This window comes from Ictidomys tridecemlineatus, chromosome 3 (genome assembly GCF_052094955.1).
Source record: "Ictidomys tridecemlineatus isolate mIctTri1 chromosome 3, mIctTri1.hap1, whole genome shotgun sequence".
In the NCBI taxonomy this organism is placed as follows: domain Eukaryota; kingdom Metazoa; phylum Chordata; class Mammalia; order Rodentia; family Sciuridae; genus Ictidomys; species Ictidomys tridecemlineatus.
In genome coordinates this window covers 46,037,022-46,055,384 of record NC_135479.1, presented here as the reverse complement: position 1 = coordinate 46,055,384, position 18,363 = coordinate 46,037,022, and the positions used below count along the sequence as shown (strand labels likewise).

The window sequence follows — 18,363 nt, the reverse complement described above, 5'->3', positions numbered from 1 at the left end:
AGGCTTTGCAGGTTGCCTGAAACTAAATCAAATTGCACACCAATCATGTCCACATCTCTCCAGAGTGCTCCCAGGCAGCTACAAGCCTCTTTCTCCTTCCCTGCAAGCAGTCACAACTATACACGTGGAATTTTATTGTTGTATACTTCCCAATACTCTTGCCTCAAGATTTTGGGTTCTTTCTGTCTTTACAGTATTTGAAATCTGCTCTCTGGAGTCCAGGGGACTTCTATAAATAACAAAAAATTCTGAGGTGGCCTGAGTCACCTCTTCCAGGGTTCCTGTCACTTCTGCATCTTTTTTTTTTTTTTAAGAGAGAGTGAGAGAGGAGGGAGAGAGAGAGAGAGAATTTTTTTTTTAATATTTATTTTTTAGTTCTCGGCGGACACAACATCTTTGTTGGTATGTGGTGCTGAGGATCGAACCCGGGCCGCACGCATGCCAGGCAAGCGCGCTACCGCTTGAGCCACATCCCCAGCCCACTTCTGCATCTTCATTTGACTAATTCTTCCTCACTGGTCAGAACCAGGTCCAGGGTGGCCACCTACCTTATTGCTTCCAGAATCTTCTGAAACTGTCAATGAGACAAGAGAGAGTAGATGCACTGTGCTTTGTTATAAAAGACTCCTGACAGATGGTAGGAGAGATGACATCTCTCACCACTGCTAAACCTTATTCCTGGGTCCATTTTGAGAAGCTGCAGTAAGAGCATGTGCCCTCTAAGTCACATCCCTTCCTTTCCTCTTTTATTCAACCATTCCTGGAAGAGAAGCTTCTGTCAAGACTGCTAACACTGGTCACACCTTTCCACAGTGGTAGAAGAATAGAGAGCAGGAACCTGGAAGATAGAATCTGAGTAGGGAAAGGCCCTCACCTCCCAGCCCTCCACCCAGACTCAAGATCCCAGCTGGATTCTCTGGCAAAAAGGAGAAGGCACGCAAGAAAAGCAGGACTGGATTTACCAAGGTCAAATTGAGGGCTACCCAGCAAATTTCCCAACTACCCTTTCTCTTAAAGAGTTCCAGCCAGGTGCGATAGTGCATGCCTGTAATCCCAGTGGCCTGGGAAGCTGAGGCAGGAGGATCACGAGTTCAAAGCCAGCCTCAGCAAAAGCAAGGCACTAAGCAACTCACTGAGACTATGTCTCTAAATTAAAAAAAAAAAAAGCTGGAAATGTGGCTCAGTGGTCAAGTGCCCCTGAGTTCAATCCCTGATACCCCCTACCAAAAAAAAAAAAAGAGGGTCCAGCTGATCCACAGGCATGAGAAATCTCTGGAGGCACCATTCACTGGAGACTCATGATCTTCCACTTTACAGAATAGAAATCAGAGGCAGTAAGTTGCCTCTAATCACTTAGTGGTTAGACCAGCACCCTGGACCTTTGGAAGCCTCTCCATCACTAAGGGCAAAGTTTACCACTGTAGATTTAAGGACCAGTGTTAGCTGGCTATGTAAACACCAGCTGGGGTAGAATGGGGGCTAGACCTAAGCCACTGAATGAAGAGAAGGGCATAAGTTCCTTTACCTGGAGGGAGACTCAAGGTCGGCACGGCTGAGGATGCGGTGCTGCTGTGGGCTGTAGAGCCACTGGAAGGCTGTCAGTGTCCTTTCCTCAATTCGAAACCGCCCTTCTTGCACGTACCTATAAACAAGATACAAAAGAGTGAGGAGGTGGGCAGGATTCTGCAGAGTTCCTTTGGGGAGTCAGCCCCGCTTGCTGGAGAAGGAAAGCCAACAGGTACCTGTCTCCAAATCCTCCTCCCCACTGCTGATCTGAAAAGCTATCCAAAAGCTGTTGTCTGAAGTTGAGTCACTTGGAGGGGTAAGTTCCCTGTCACTTGAGGTATGTAAACAAGAGAGCAGGCAGGGGAGTCCAGCATCAGACGAGGGTTCAAATTCCAAGACCAAGACCCTAGACTTCATCCCACAAAGGGAGAAGGGTAGCCCTGGAGTGGGGCTCAGGAATCAGCAATGGTCAGGTCTTCCAGATCTCAAGATTCTCTCACAAGATCCTGGCTGCTCTCCAGAAGGATCAGGGAAGCTGGACTGGGCAAAGTAAATACAAAGGGAAGGTGGCCTCTCTTTTCCTTTATTCCCTGACCCCTGGCCAACCCCTCTGATAGAATCATGAATCCATCCATTCATTTAGCATTTATTGAGCGCCCACACTGATAAGCAAAACAGACCCAGACCTTGCCCTCCTGGGGCTTATAGTCCTCTGTGCAGAGAAACCATCCAATAATCACAGAAATGGATACATCATTACGACAGGCACTCTCCTACATTCCCAGTAGGAGTGTCAATTCACACAACCCCTCTGGAGGACCCAACATCTGTCTGCATTACCAATGCATTATTTCCCTTTTAATCCAGTGAAGCTCCCTTTGGAGAATCCATCTTCCGGTTCTGGCATGTGTTTACCAGGTTATCTGAGGGATTGTTTTTAACAAAAAAGACTGGGGGTGACCCAAGCACCCATCAGTTGGGGACTGGTTAAATAAATCATGGTTAATCTGTGCAGTAAAACTATGTGCAGCTATAAGAAATGTTTTATTTTTTTTTTTTTTTTTTTTTTTTTTTTTTTTTTTTTTAAACTTTTTAATATTTACTTTTCAGTTTTCGGTGGACACAACATCTTTATTTTATTTTTATGTGGTGCTGAGGATTGAACCCAGCGCCCTGAGCATGCCAGGCCAATGACCTACCGCTTGAGCCACATCCCCAGCCCCATAAGAAATGTTTTAAATGAGGGTGTTCCTGTGCATTATCATACCAGGACCTCCAAACTACATCATTAGGAGAAAAAAAATCAAGGGCAGAGCAGTATGTATTACTGATGTTAAAAGGAAGAGGGGAGGGAATAAAGTAGGAAATCATGCTTGCTTATCTTTACATATATAAACTCTGGAGACATAAAAGGTAATAAAAGTCATTTCCTGGGTGGGAGGATGAGAAAACAGGGTAGCTGCAGGCATGGGAAAGTGATCTTTTAACAATGTAATTTCTCATGCAGGAGAGCTATTACCTATCCCCAAAGAGGTGTGTATGTATAATTACAAACTGGGTAAAGTGCTATGAAAAAAAAAAATGGTGCAGCTGCTGTATTGCCTAGTGGGGCACAGACTATCTGCTGAGGGAGGGAATTTCCCAGCAGTCCTCGCTGGGGAATCAGGCAGAACTGAGTTCTGAAGGAAAAGGCCTGTCTTGGTCGGTTCAGCCTGCTAAAACAGAATACTGAGGACTGGGTAGCCTAAAAAACAGAAATTTATTTCTCAAAGTTCTGGAAGTGAGAAGTACAAGATCAAGGTGTCAGTGTCGGAGAGAGCCCTCTTCCTAGTTTGCAGAAGGCCGTTTTCTCATCGTATCCTCATGGCAGAGAGAACTCCTGTCTCTCGTGTCTCTTCTTATAAAGGCACAAATCCCATTCACCAGAGACCACTCTCAGGACCTAATCACTTCCTAAAGGCCCCGCCTCCCAACACCATCACTTTGAGGGTTGGGATCTCAACTGATGAATTTGGTGGGGGGACACAGAGTCAGCCGTTAACAAGGATTTCCTAGGAGAAAGAATCAGGGGAGAAGTGCTCCAGCAGAGGAGCCCCAGAGTCAGGAGGCAGCAGGTGCCTTTGAGGATCTGAAAAAAGGCAGGGGTATTGGAGAGCAGGGGCTCCAGTTGCCACTGTGTTCTCCCAGACCAGAGTGCCTGGCCCCAGCCAGTCTCTTTCCACTGTTCTCCATATCATCTGATGGGCATTTCAGGAAGGTCATCCAGCCTTGATGGGAATGGCAAGCAGCCAGTTAGATGTTCTCAACAGAGTCCATGTGGAATGGCTCAGAAAGGACAATGCTGGAGATGGAGAGAAGTGGGAGGACTCATGAGTGAGCTAAGGAGGAAATGTGGCAGGACCTGGTACTAGAGTGGATATGAATGGGGGAAGATAAGGCAGTAAGGTTTTTCTTCAGGTCCTAGTTGGTGCAGATGGCTGGATGCAATGCCATTCATGCCAGACAGTGACAGCTTTGGGAAGGAAGCTTGTGACCTCTGTTTGGGACATGACCTTTCTCTATGACTTGCTCTCACCCCTAAGACAGCTGTTTGCCTGTAAAACATTGTTTGAAGACTTCCTTCCTCCAGGAAGCCTGCTCTGATCAATCCCATTCTGTCCGCCATAACGTTTCCCTATCTTCCCCGATCTTGGCCTCCTGAGTGACATGCTCTTGCCATTTCTGTGGGGAAATAGATTGTGCTAACCAACTGGTGTTCTAGGCTGCATCTGTGGAGGGGAGTGAGTGGCTGGGGAGCACTGTAACTGATTTGGTCCCTTTTGAATATGAACCAGGTGATTATAGTATGCTTTTTGTAAAAAGGTGGGAAAAAAAATTAAGACCTCTACTCATCACAAAGTCATAGATTGTTAGAGCAGAAAAATGCCAGGAGGTCATCCATCTGATCCAACAACCTTATTATTTTTTGTAAAGAGAGAGAGAGAGAATTGTTTAATATTTATTTTTTTAGTTTTCGGTGGACACAAATCTTTATTTTATTTTTATTTGCTGCTGAGGATCGAACCCAGAGCCCCACCATGCCAGGTGAGCGCGCTACCACTTGAGCTTTATCCCCAGCCCCCCAACAACTTTATTTTATAGACGAGGATGGGAGTCCCAGAGTGGGCAAAGAGCCACTTCTGGGCAGACAGACCATGTACAAGGCTGCACTGGACCCATCCAGGCATACATAGTCCCCCAGGCTGAAGGAACAGGCGGTCCCTACTCCAACCTTCTCCTCACCCAACACTCAGTCCTGGCCCAGAACACAACCTCAGCCTCAACCCCCGTCTACCTCCTTGCTCCACCCCAAACTCAGCTACCTTTCCTTCCCTTCTCCCTGCACCCCATCTTTCAGATGTTGGTGGAAGAGACTGTCCTCCACTTAATAAAGTGGCTACCTGGTTTTGCAGATATCCCAACCTGGATTCCAGCTGTGAGTGAGGGCTTTTTCCCATCTGTAAGAGTAATAATAACACTTGAAGGGTTGTCGCCAGGATCGAATAATGCATAGGAATAATCGAGATAATGCATAGGCATCCCTTGCCACATGTTCATTGTTGTCATCTTCCCTTCCTATCATCCTTGGTCTCTTCCAGGCATATGCCTTCCATGCTTCACTCATGACAAAGCCACCCCCTACACTATCTCCTGTAAGCCTCACATCAAACCCTGTGGAACTGACCAACCCCATTTTAGAGATGAGGAAGGAAAGGCTCAGGGGAAGAAGTGCATTTGTCCGAAGTCGCACTTGAGGAAACAGCAGAGGCCAGGCCTTCCTTGCACCTTGAACTCCTATGGCATCCAGTTTCCTTCTAATCAATCCCTCCAGCTCTACCATCCTCTCCCTCCTCTGTGCCAGCCTCCACTTTCCAACACAAATCTTATCAGCTCCTCCCCTGACCCAAAAGTTCAGTGGCTTCCCAATTTATACAAAATGGCATCCATGCTGCTCACCTTAGATGGCCATTTCTTTCTCTCTTGGTTCCATTCCAGCCTTTCTCTCCACTACATGCTGCCTCCTCCTTATTCACACACAGACCCTTGCATTTCTGCTCCGTTTATCTCTCTCAAACATACCCTGGCCTCTCTTACCTCAGAACTTTGGCTCAGGCTGTGTCCCCAGATGAACCCACCCTGCTGAACCCAGACCTGCCCATCCTGCTCTACTTTCCCAAACTACACTGCCTCAAAGTCTGTCCTGTCTCCCAGCCAGAATCTAAGTCAGCGCTAAGGTTCCTGGGATGCTTTGCTCAGCCTTGATCACAGCATTGCAATCCCTCTGCTGGCTGTTCATGAGTTATTTATGTGCTCGTCTGTCTCCTCGCTAGAGTGCAAAAACCAGGTCTGATCCAGCTCTGAAATCCCTGCAACGTCCTCACACAGCCCTTCGAGCCAGCCTGCTGTAAAAATCACAACAGCAACAGAGATCAACTCATTACATCCTTGGGAATGCTCTGCCACACATGATCTCCATTCATGAATCCAACTTACTAACTTAGTAAATGTGCTTGTTGAATTGGAATGCACTGAATATAAGGGAAAACAGACCACTCACCCCCAAATATCTTTCCTATTAAGCTGCTGGGTATCTGAAATTCCACTGAACAGTACACTGAGGGAAATTAAATGCTGCATAGGGCCAAACTTTTAAGCCTTTTCAACATTAAAACTTTAGCAAGAACTGATTTCTCAGATTATCCCCAAAAAAAATGAAAATCAAGAGAACCAGAGATATAGTCTCAATATTTGTGTGTCCCTCCACCTCCCCTTCATATCTTGAAATACTAACCCCAAGATGATATTAGGAGGTGAACCTTATGGGAGGTGAAAATCACAGGGAATGGGATTGTAGAGGGTTAGCTAGCACCTTCCACCAAAGAAGGACCCAGCAAGAAGGCACCATTTATGAACCAGGACATGGACCTCTACAAGACAATGAATCTGCAGCCATCTTGACCTTGGACTTCCCAGCCTCTCAAACTGTAAGAAATATATATCTATTCTTTTTTAATACTTTTTTTAGTTATAGGTGGACACAATGTCTTTATTTTATATTTATGTGGTGCTGAGGATCGAACCCAGTGCCTCACACATGCTAGGCGAGCACTCTACCTCTGAGCCACAATCTCAGCCCCATATCTATTCTTTATAAGCCACTCAGTCTATGGTATTTTGTTTGAGCAGCCTGAACAGACTACCGTACCTGGCATAGTCAGAGAGATCTGACAGGAATGAAAAGGGAAAGAGAAGGGTAGGAGCTGCTCAAATACACAGGCCCCAGATTGTAGGGTGAGGTGGCACCTCCTGGAGAATGCAACCCTTCACCAACAGAGAACAGTGTTGGGCACTTTACAGGCCATACCTGTTTATTTGGGTGAACACTGTGGGAAGTCAGAAAGATATAATGCTCCCTTCAACAGATGAGGAAACTGAGACTTCCCCAAGTGGGGAAGTATTTGACCCAGATGGCAAACCCTGAAGTGACAGAGTCAGGATTCTTACTCTCAGGTTAGTGCTCTTTTCAGAGGGCAATTTCCAAACACCAAAAAAGATTTATCCAAAAGGTACACAATAAAAGCAGCAGATAGCCAAGGTTCCCACAGTCCCACTGAGCTATATACCTTGAAAATTCTGAACAGTGTCCCGAAGAACTTCCCTGATGTTCTTTCAAGGAGTTATTTAGAAGATGGTGCCAAGCTAAAAGATGGAGAGCCTGGAAGACAGTTTCTGGATTGGGCCATGCCTGAAATCATTACTCTTAGGGCCGTTCAGTAAAAGGAACCAATACTTATTGGTTTGGGGTCTTGATTTGTTTGTTTGTTGCTTTAGCCAGTTTGAATGCATGTTTCTTTCACTTGTAAACAAAGTAATTCAAATTTATATAGCGAACTTGAAGTCAATACTTTTCTTGCCTTTTTTTTTTTTTTCCTTTTGGCACTGGGGATTGGGGATTGAACTCAGGTGCTCTACCACCAAACAACATCTCCAGCCCCTTTTTAATTTTATTTTGAGACAGCTAAATTTCTCAAACTAGCAATCCTACCACCTCAACCTCTCAAATCACTAGGATTGCAGGCACTAGCACTCCCAGATTAAAGTCAATAGTCTATCAAATAGGAGAGTCAGGTACCTAGTAAAAGTGAGAAAGCTCCTTGTTACCCACAACCATTTTGATGAGGGTTTGTCAAGAACATTCATGGTTAGGGTAGCAGCTGAGTGGTAGAGCACTTGCCTAGCATGTTCAAGGCCTTGGGTTCAATCCCAGCACCACGAAAAAAAAAAAAAATTCAATGCTAAAGAACATTCAGTGACTCATATTGCTCAAATTAAATCTAAACTCTTTGGTTGGTATTCAAGCCCTATGCCACCTAACTCTGCTCTCTCCAGTTCTATTTCATACCCATCTCTTCCATAGGTCTAAATCTCCCATCCAATCCCATGAGCTCTCATTGTTCCAAACACATCCTTCACTTTTCATCAAGGACATTTCTTCTCTGCCTTGGAATGTCCCCTTCCACCCCATCTCTGCAGAAGTATTATCTTTCCAGATTTGAAATACAGTATAAATAACACACACACCCGTGCACAGTGTATGCATGTGTGTGTTGACAAATTTGGAGAAGATACTTGCAACATAAAAACCAAAGGACTGGGGCTTGGGTTTGTGGCTCAGCGGTAGAGTGCTCGCCTCTCACGTGCTAGACCATGGGTTCTATCCTCAGCACCACATAAAAAAAAATTAACAAGTGAAATAAAGGTATTGGTTCCAACTACAACTAAAAAAAAATATAAAAAAAAAACCAAAGGACTGATAATAAATTGCATTCAAATCTTAGTTTCTCATATCATTCTCCAATGTAAAAAGGCTCTTTGGAGAAATGGTTGATTCTGGAATTGGGGCAGGAAATACACAAGAGGAGCCCGGAGCATATTATAGTGTCAAAAAGTCAGGAAATGCCTTTCGAGTCTCCTCTTGCCTTTTGGGAGCTCTCTTTTTCTCTTATTTAAATAAATCCTACTCTTTTGTCATTAAAAAACAAAAGTAAGGAAATCCCCAAAACAAAAAGACAAGAATGATAGGTGTATATTAAAAGGAAACAGTAACCAACCGAAAGTATTCCCAACAGGTAAAGCTGGAACAACATAACAAAGTGTTTTGGGATTATAATGCAAACTTTAAAATAAATATCTATGAGCAAGGAGAACAAAGTTGGAGAACTTACCCATCCCAATTTCAAGTCAGTATACCTTTTTTAAAAAAAAAATTTATTTTTTAGTTGTAGCTGGACATAATACCTTTATTTCACTTATTTATTTTTATGTGGTGGTGAGAATCAAACCCAGGGTCTTGCATGTGCCAGGTGAGCGCTGTACCGCTGAGCCACAACCCCAGCCCCAAGTTTGAATACCTTAATCAATAAAATGTGGTACAGGAGAAAGGATAGATGTCTACATCAATGGAATTGAATTTGAGAGTATTTAAATAAACTAACATTTACAGTCAATTGATTTCCAACAAGAGTATCAAGATAATTCAGAAGGGGAAAAAATAGACTTTTCAATAAATGATTCTGGGCCATTGGGATACCCACATACAAAAGCTAAACTTGGGCCCCTCTCACACATCCTACACAAAATTTAATTCAAACAGATCAAAGACTTAAATGTAAGAGTTGATACTATAAAACAGCGGTAAATCTTCATGACCTTGGATTAGGCAATAATTTTTTAGATGTGATACAAAAGCAAAAGAAAAAATCAATAAACCGGGCATCATCAAAATTTAAAAGTTGTGTGCTTCCAAGGACACCACCAAGAAAAGATGAAGCTTGGAGTGGGACACACACCTGTAGTCCTAGCTACTCAGAAGAATGAGGCAGGAGGATCACTGAGTCCAGGAGTTTGAGGCCAACATGGGCAACAGAGTGAGACTCCATCTCAAAATAAATAAATATATAAATAAAAAAAAGAAAGAAAAGGAAATTATGTATTTTTAAAAATGTTCACTGTACTTACACAAACCCAGAGGGTAGAGACTACTACATACTACATACATAGGCTACGGGATATATACATATACATGCATGTGTGTGGTACAGCCTGTGGCTCCTAGGGTCATGATGAACAAAACAACACAATATTAAACCAAGCATAAGAGAAGATGATGCCATCAAAAGAAGAGGTAGATGGGGGCAGTGGCACATAACCTATAATGCCAACAGCTCATGAGGCTGAGGCAGGAAGATCACAAAGTTCAAGGCCAGTCTGAGCAACTTAGAGGGACCCTGCCTCAAAATAAAAAATAAAAAGGACTGGGAATGAGTTCAGTGGTAAAGCACCCAGGGTTCCATCCCTAGTTTAAAAAAAACAAAACAGAACAAAACATGGGGTTTAGGATGTAGTTCAGTGATGGAATGCATGACACCTGTCTAGTATGCACAAGGCCATGGGTTTAATCTCCAGTACTGCAAAAAAAATATAATGTATAATGCTAGCAGCAGCAGCCTCATACATCAAGTGTTTACCTTACCTCTCCTTTCCTCTCTCTTTCTTTTTTGGGGGGCAGGGGGTACATTACTGGGGATTGAACCCAGGAGTACTCTCCCAGTGAGCTACGTCCCCAGTCTTTCTTTCTTTTTTTTTTTTAATACATGGAGGGCCTAGCTAAATTACCCAGGATGGCCTCAAACTTGGGATCCTCCTGCTTTAGCCTCCCAAGATGCTAGGATTATAGGTGTGTACTACCATAATCAGCTACATTGAACCCAGGGGCGCTTAATCACTGAGCCACATCCCTAGCCCTTTTTATTTTTTATCTGGAGACAGGGTCTCACTAAGTTACTTAGGGACTAAGTCACTGAGGCTGGCCTTAAACTTGTGATTCTCCTTCCTCAGCCTCCAGAGTTGCTGGGATTATAGTCATATGTCACTGCATTGAGTTATACCTTGTCTCTTATGCTTGATTTAATCTTGTGTTGTTGTTGTTTTTCGTCATGGCCTTAGGAGCAATAAGCTATACCACACACACATACATATTATACCATATAGCCTAGGTATGTAGTAGACTATGCCCTCTGGATTTGTGTAAGTACACTCTAAAAGATGTAGATGATGACAAATTATCTAACCATGTATTTCCCTGTTAGTAAGCAGCACATAGCTATATTCGAAATACTCTAAAAGTCCTGGAAAGTGCCAGGTGTGAATGGCGCACGCCTGTGATTCCAGTGGTTTGGGAGGCAGAAACAGGAGAATCACGAGTTCAAAGCCAGCCTCAGCAACTGCAAGGTGCTAAGCAACTCAGTGAGACCCTGTCTCTAAATAAAACACAAAATAGGGCTGGGGATGTGGCTCAGTGGCTGAATATCCCTGAGTTTAATCCCTGGTGCCAAAAAAAAAAAAAAAAAAAAGTCCAGGAAAGTGGTAAAGTGGTGAACACCTGTAATCCCAGCTTTTGGGAGTCTGAGGCAGGAGGATCACAAGCTGGAGAACATCCCTGGCAACTGAGCAAGAACCCAGCTCAAAATTTTAAAAATTAAAAAAAATTAAATTTAAAATTTAAAAAGGGCTGGGCAAGTAGCTCTATGGTAGAATACCCCTGGGTTCAATCTCCAGTTTAAAAAAAAAAAAAAGTATGTGACCCAGGTCAGTCCAATGAGATGCCATCCTGTGGTTAGTCTTTGAGAAATGAAAGCTCTCTTTTAGAAGGCCGCATATGGCTTCTGACGGCCACCCTGTTTCTGCAAGAAATAAAACGAGAACAGGAGAAAGCAGAGTGATAAAGAGAGCAGAGCACTATTTAGGCACCTGAATCTGTTGTCCCTGAAAAATTCCTGGAATTTTCCTTTGTGAGCCAATAAGTTCCTTTTTTTTTTTTTTTTTTTTTCAAAATGGTTTGAGCTGATTTTCTACAATTTTAAGTGAAAGAATCCTGACTGGGCTGGGGATGTGGCTCAAGCGGTAGCGCGCTCGCCTAGCATGCGTGCGGCCCGGGTTCGATCCTCAGCAGCACCACATACCAACAAAGATGTTGTGTCCACCGAGAACTAAGAAAAGATAAATAAATGTTAAAATTCTCTCTCTCTCTCTCTCTCTGTGCCCCTCTCTCTCACTCTCTCTTTAAAAAAAAAAAAAAAAAGAAAGAAAGAATCCTGACTCATCTAAAGGGAAAGAAAACTGACTCCATGTGAAGTCCGGGAACTAGGGACCCTGGCATAGGTTTATATGGGTATTTTGCCCTCAAAAGTATTCCCTGCCAAGCTGCCCGGCCGCTCAGATCACATTCTCAGGACCTTCTCAGAAGATGGGCTTTTACCTGAGTGTCAGGATGACAAGCCCAGTTAGGATACTAAGAAAGATTCTTGCGTCTTCAGGTCCAACCCAAGATCCCACCCAACCAGGCTGCCAGAAGCAAGGGGTAGGACTGAGATGAGGTGAGTCAGAGCAGGTAACCATGCACTACCCCTTTAACAATGAAGTGAGAGAACTGCTCTGGAAAATCTTGGGATCCTCGGTGGTGCCTCCTTTTGAGGAAGGGGACACTAAGTAACTGTTTGGTCTCCATTCTTCAAACAGATTAATTCTACTTTTATATGATTTATACACTGGAGTTTCATTTGAAGACTGATTCTGCTGCTAAATAATAAACTTGAGAATACATTTATCCCTTCTGCTCTGACATGCTGGGATCCTCCAACAATGTGAACTTGAGTATGTGGCCAGGCTGGGGTTGTGGGACAATCCAGGAAACAAGAAGCAAAATAGGAAGAGTTAAGCTCCAGAAACAATACCCAGGTTCAAACTCTGATTCTGTGAAAGTGTTTGCTGTGTGACCTTGAAAAATCATTTTCCCTCTTTGACTCTCAATTTCATCATCTGAAAAGTGGGGGGTGCTAATATCTTCCTCTGAGTATTACTGTGAAGAGTAATCCTGAATTACTCTGGATCCTGATTACAGCAGAGCCACAGAGGTTCTCAGGAAGCCCATGTTGCTATTATTGAAGATATTAGTATTGTTATTTGTAGTTCAGCTAGAGGCAAAATGTGTACAGAAATGCTACTTCAAGGAGGTCCCCTGTCTCTGGTGTGGATCGGATGATTTGGGATGGGGTAGGGTCCCAGACAGACATTCTCTTTTAGATCTTGGAGTCTTCCCAGGGCCACGGTGGGCTGCGCATGCTGCCCTGCATTCTAGGAGTCCTGAATATTCGGACACTTGCACAAGAAGGACATAGGTTCTAGGGACCCAGCGCAGGTGACTTGGCTGTAAGCATCTGAAAATCCTCTCTAGCCCGCAATCCCGTAACCTGACACCGACAAGTTCTGATTTCCGAGCCTGGGCAGGACTGCGGTGGGGGAAGGGGCAACTACCCACCTACTCAAGGATGCCTCCCCCTTCTCCTACTTCCTAGGTTCCCTTCTCTGAAGCCCACACCCTCAAAGTGCGCACCCCCAGAGGTTCCTGTGGAGGTGAGCTGGGCATCTCTTCGAGCACAGGGGGTGGGGGCTCTAGGGTTGTGCCCTGTTAGGGGCCCAGGTTCATGACCCTACTCTGAATAGCAGACAGAAAGGAGATAGATGGGGACCCTCCTCCATTGCAAAATGGAAAAGCTAAAGTGGGGTGACAGGAGAGGAGGGAGCCCGCCCTCTGTGGAAGAAGAAACCAGGTCCTCCGAAGCCTGACGTCATGAATAGGGTCCTGGGTCCCAGCGCTTATGTCTCTGGACAACCTTAAAGACCCGGTGTGGGGACCCCGGTGTTTGATCAGGTAGCCCAACCCTCTCTGTCAACCCCGCCCGGCATCTTCTCACTCGGGAAGAAACTTTGGGCCAGCGCCTTGGCTCCTTCCCGGGCAGGCCGGGCTCGGGCTTAGGGCGCACGAGTTAGCGTCCTCACCAGGCCCCGCGGCCGCCCGCTGCCCACTCACCAGCGCACCAGCTGCCAGCGCTTCTCCCCCGGAGCCCGGCGGCCCGCCATGCCTCGCCCAACTGGCCGCTCCCTGCCCGCCGTGGGGCCTTCACGGCGGAGGTGGCTCCGGCTGCCGCAGGGCCAGTGCTGAGGGCGCGCTCGCTGAGGCTGGGTGCGGCGCGGGGCCGGGCGGGGCGGACGGCGGGCGCGAGGCTACTGGGGCCGAAGCGCGGGCTGTGCGGAGCGTGCGGCGCTCATCCCTGTGCGGCCGCGGCCGCCCCGCCCCCCCGAGCGGACCGGGTCTGGGCCACTGCACTCCTCCGCAGCAGCAGCGCGCGGGACGGAGCCTGTCCCCTTCGCATCCTTCTCCCTGTCCCGGCTGGTCCAGCCACACAGAACACCAGGGTTTCTCTGGAGCACTAGGCAAAGAGTCAGACTCTAAGTCCTACTAAGGAAATTTTGCTGAGTGAGGAAGCGGCTCATTCAATTCTTCTGTGCCATCTTCCCTTGTAACCCAGAAAATAATGCATAAAAATTAAACTAAAAGCCTAAAACAAGCCGATGTGACCTACAAACAAAGATTTGTAAAATGACAGTAATTAAAAGAATATAGCATTCGCCTAGCACACTGCCCAAAGGTCTTCCTAGAACTCCACCCAGGCGGTCAACCTCCCATGCACCTCAGAATCTCTTCTTTCCTGGAGGGGAGAAGAAACCGGCCTGGCCACCGATATCACGGAGGCATGCATCTCAAGCCTGGCGTGAAGAAGATAAATCAGAAATGTTTATAAATATAGAGGTTGTCTGCACTTTGCAAGGTGCCCTCCCAATTCACTTGCCTCTCCCTATCAAGACAACCCACATCATTTGCAGGAGGAAAAAAAATCCAAAAAAGGATTCTAGCTCCTAATGTGAGATCCTGGGAACTTACCTTCCTTGCAGACTGTAGACTCATGCTCTGGAACCCTGATAACATTTTCAGGGGAATCCAGCTGCTACTGACTTTTGTCATTGTATCCATAGGTGCTCACCCAAGTGTTCAATAAAAACAAGATTAAAATTGGATGCGCAGAGGCAGCCTACCTGTAATCCCAGCTACAGGGGGATTCTGAAGCAGAAGGATTGCAAATTCAAGGGCAGCCTCAGGCAATTTAGGAAGACCCTGTCTCGGAAAAAAATAAAATAAAAGACTAGCTGGGCAGGATGGTAACTCCTGTGAGCCCAGCAGCTGAGGAGACTGAGGATCAGGGGTTCAAAGCCAGCCCCAGCAATTTAGGGAGGCCCTAAGCAACTCAGTGAGATGCTGTCTCTAATAAAATATTTTTTTAAAAAAAGAAGAAGAAGAAGAAGAAAGAAAGAAAAAGACCTTGGAATGTGGCTCATTGGTAGAGCACCCCACTACCAAAAAGAAAGGAGGAGGAGAAAGAAATTTAAAAATTATTTTACAAAATAATAGTGTATTCAAGAAAATAAAAGACAACAACACAGAGGCTGGGGTTATGGCTCAGTGGAAAAGGCTTGCCTTGCACTTGCAAGGCCCTGGGTTCAATGCTCAGCACTACATATTAATTAATTAATTAATCAATTAATTAAAGGTTATTGTGTCCAACTACCAAAAAATAAATATTTTTATTAAAAAGACAACAACACAAACAGCCAACTTTCTTTAAGATAATATAGGAATCATAAAGACTATATAGAAACATGGGGGGAAGTTATGATGCAATATGGGTGAAAAAAAAGTCACATAATTCTGACATGGAAAGTAGGTAAATCATCATGTGCATGAAAACACTAGAAAAATAATACACAAAAATAACAATAGCTGCATTAGGGCGATGGGATTACATGTACATTTTTTGTAACTGAATGTCCCAATATTTCTGAGTTTTATTTTAATACTAGTCTAACAGGGCTGGGGATGTGGCTCAAGCCGTAGCGCACTCGCCTGGCATGCGTGCGGCCCGGGTTCGATCCTCAGCACCACATACAAACAAAGATGTTGTGTCTGCCGAAAACTAAAAAATAAATATAAAAAAAAAAATACTAGTCTAACAAATGATAATATTAAAGAGAATTGAGTATATGAAATGGTGTGTTTAAGGCAAAATATGTGCCATAATATGTAACAAAGCTAGCACACTGCCCAAAGGTCTTCCTAGAACCAACTCTACCCAGGCAATCAACCTCCCATCCAAAGGGACTAAAGGTACACCAGATCACCAAAGTTAGGGAACCAGTTGCCCATCATTGGACAATGATCTGTAATGGAGGAATTCTGCTGCACAGACAGCAGAACTTCTTAGGATCTGTTAATTGATACCCGTCAGTTGAGCACCTGAGTCCTCTTCCCTAGGTAGTCAAGAGCAGGAGCATGTGGGAAATTCGAGGCCCAGTTATGGCCTAGTACACACACATACTTCATTTCCTGTTGCCACGCCAGTGGTAAATGTAGGATTGCCCAAAGACCCTGCAAATCAGAACTGTGATGTTTTCAAGTCCTTACACACTTTGGCCCTCACTTTCCTTTAAAACTCATGACCTCTGTGGGTGCTGTTGGCCACAACTAGATTCATCTCTCTGAGAGACTTGATGATACTATGGTTACAAGCTAACCTCTGGCCTAGGCTGGGTAAGGGTTTGTTTTGTTTTGCTTTTTGGTACCAGAGATTAAACCCAGGACGCTTACATCCCAAGCCCTTTTTTTATTATTATTATTTTGAGATGGGGTCTTGCTAAGTTGCTTAGGGCCTCACTAAATTGCTGAGATTGGCTTTGATCTTGCAATCTTCCTGCCTCAGCCTCCCAAACCACTGAGATTACAGGTATATGCCACCATGCCCAGCTGGGTAAGGGTTTGAATTGTGGCTCTGCTGCTCCCCAGATATTTGGTGCTACATGTAACCTCTCTTGAGTCTCATTTTATCCACTTGCAATGGGAATAAACCTTTCCAATAGAAATTGTCAGCAGTTTAAATGAGACTGCATGTGTAGCTGGGCACAGTGGTACATGCCTGTAATCCCAGCAGCTCAGGAGGCTGAGGCAGGAGGAGAGCGAGTTCAAAGCCAGCCTCAGCAAAAGCAAGGCCCTAAGCAACTCAGTGAAACCCTGTTTCTAAATAAAATACAAAATAGGGCTGGGGATGTAGGTCTGTGGTCTAGTGCCCCTGAGTTCAATACCCGGCAACCCCTCCCTCCCACACACACACAAAAGAGAGAGATTGCATAGGCAAAGCACTTGATTCAAAATAATGTTTCTTAAGCAAGATGTACACATTCCATATACTTTTCCTTTTACATTCTTATAAGCTTAATTTTTAAAATAGAAAAAGAAAGATTTTTAAAGGGCATTTATGAGTGATTTGGCACACACAAAATGCTTTCAATTTTTTTATTATTATTGTCAACATTATCTCTAATGTCCCATTTCATGATATGTTTCTGGCTCTCCCATAATCTCAGGTACATTGCATTCAATCAACTTTGCTCAATATTATTCTATATATTTACTGACTAATTTCTTTCTCTTTTTTCCCCCTAGCACTGGGAATCAAACTCAGGGGTACTTTACCACTGAGCTACATCTTAGCCCTTTTTTTTTTTTTTTTTTTTAGTTTTTAGTTTTGGATAGGGTCTTGTTAAGTTGCCCAAGGTGGCCTAGAATTTGCAATCTTACTGCTTCAGCCTCTCAAGTCACTGGAATTATAGGTGTGCACCACCATGCCCAGCACAACTCACTAATTTCTAAAGCTCTTCCAAAGAAGCATCCCTAACTCCCCTGACCTCCAAGTCCAGGCCCCTGCTCTGCCTTCACATGGTGATCTCTCAACTCTGCTGGCTGTCACTTTCAGATGTTACTTGGGTACCTTATATATGTCATTTTTATTTCACATATAGATTTTTTCCACCCAAATATGTTGCAGGTTTCTGAGGGCAGCCTCAGAGGGCTTTTATGTCCAGCCAGAAACTTGGTCAAGTACAGGATTTTGCAAGAAGCACAGTGGGATCCCCTGGTGAGCAAGCAGGGCCATCTCTCAGACAGGTGTTTGGGACTGTTTGCTTTAGCTGGTGAAAAGTCAGAGTTTCAGGATTCATTTTGATACAGGACAAGGAGAAAAATATTTGGGACTTGGTTATAACAATCCTATCCACATGCACTTCACACACACAAACACACACACACACACACACACACACACAAACACTTCTCTTGTACTTCATGACAGGTTTACAAGGATCCTGTCGACAGACTAGATGTTGTGCTTCCCACTTTACTTACGTGGAACTAGAACTCAGAGACACTAAGACTTGCCTAGAATTAGAGCTGGAGTCAGAACCCAGGTTTTCAGGATCCTTCATACCACAAAACATACCTTTTTTCATTCTTACTGATAACTCATAAAATTAGGAGAATAGAAATGGTTCATCAGAACCCATACTTCTGCTGGAAACACTCAAACACACAGGGCCAGAGAGCTGCACAGTCCAGAAAGGAGTTGGACCCTCTGGGAAGGCCAGTAAAAATAAATAAATAAGTAAATAAGGAGCAGAATTAGGTTGGCCTTTCTGCTCCTTTCCCAGGAATTTTCTCACACAAAATAAAGAGGAGCCACCCACAAGGAAGTTACTTCCTACAGGGTGGGATTTGAGAAGCTTGAGCAAAATACAAACCCCTCTGCCTGTTAGACCACTTAAGATAGTTATCCCTTTAACTCTTTGAAGTGTAGAGTCTGCCAGGAGCTGGTGAAACTTTTACTCATTGAGACCTAAACCCAGCTAAGCCTTGGAAATTAATTGGTGAGGACAGGAGGAGAGGGATCCCTGAGAAAGCAGGATGCTCTTGTGGCCAATGAGTTGCTGGAACCCTCCTCAAGGTTCTAGAGACATAGCAGTTCTAGAGACAAAAGT

At 44.6% G+C, this 18,363-nt stretch overlaps 1 protein-coding gene across 2 annotated transcripts in view; it reads right to left on the bottom strand.

Moving 5' to 3' along the window:
* Rap1gap2 (RAP1 GTPase activating protein 2) overlaps positions 1-18,363 on the bottom strand; it is a 228,331-nt gene that overhangs the window by 207,859 nt on the left and 2,109 nt on the right. Inside the window, exons 1-2 of one of the 2 annotated variants that reach the window (XM_078042649.1) lie at positions 13,475-13,627; positions 1,526-1,642 (exon numbers count right to left, since the gene is read on the bottom strand). In XM_078042649.1, the coding sequence (XP_077898775.1) occupies positions 1,526-1,642; positions 13,475-13,524 (167 nt within the window). In that variant the 5' untranslated portion in view covers positions 13,525-13,627. Of the gene's footprint in view, positions 1-1,525; positions 1,643-13,474; positions 13,628-18,363 lie in introns of those variants that run through there. The other variant, XM_078042659.1, reaches the window with a different exon arrangement.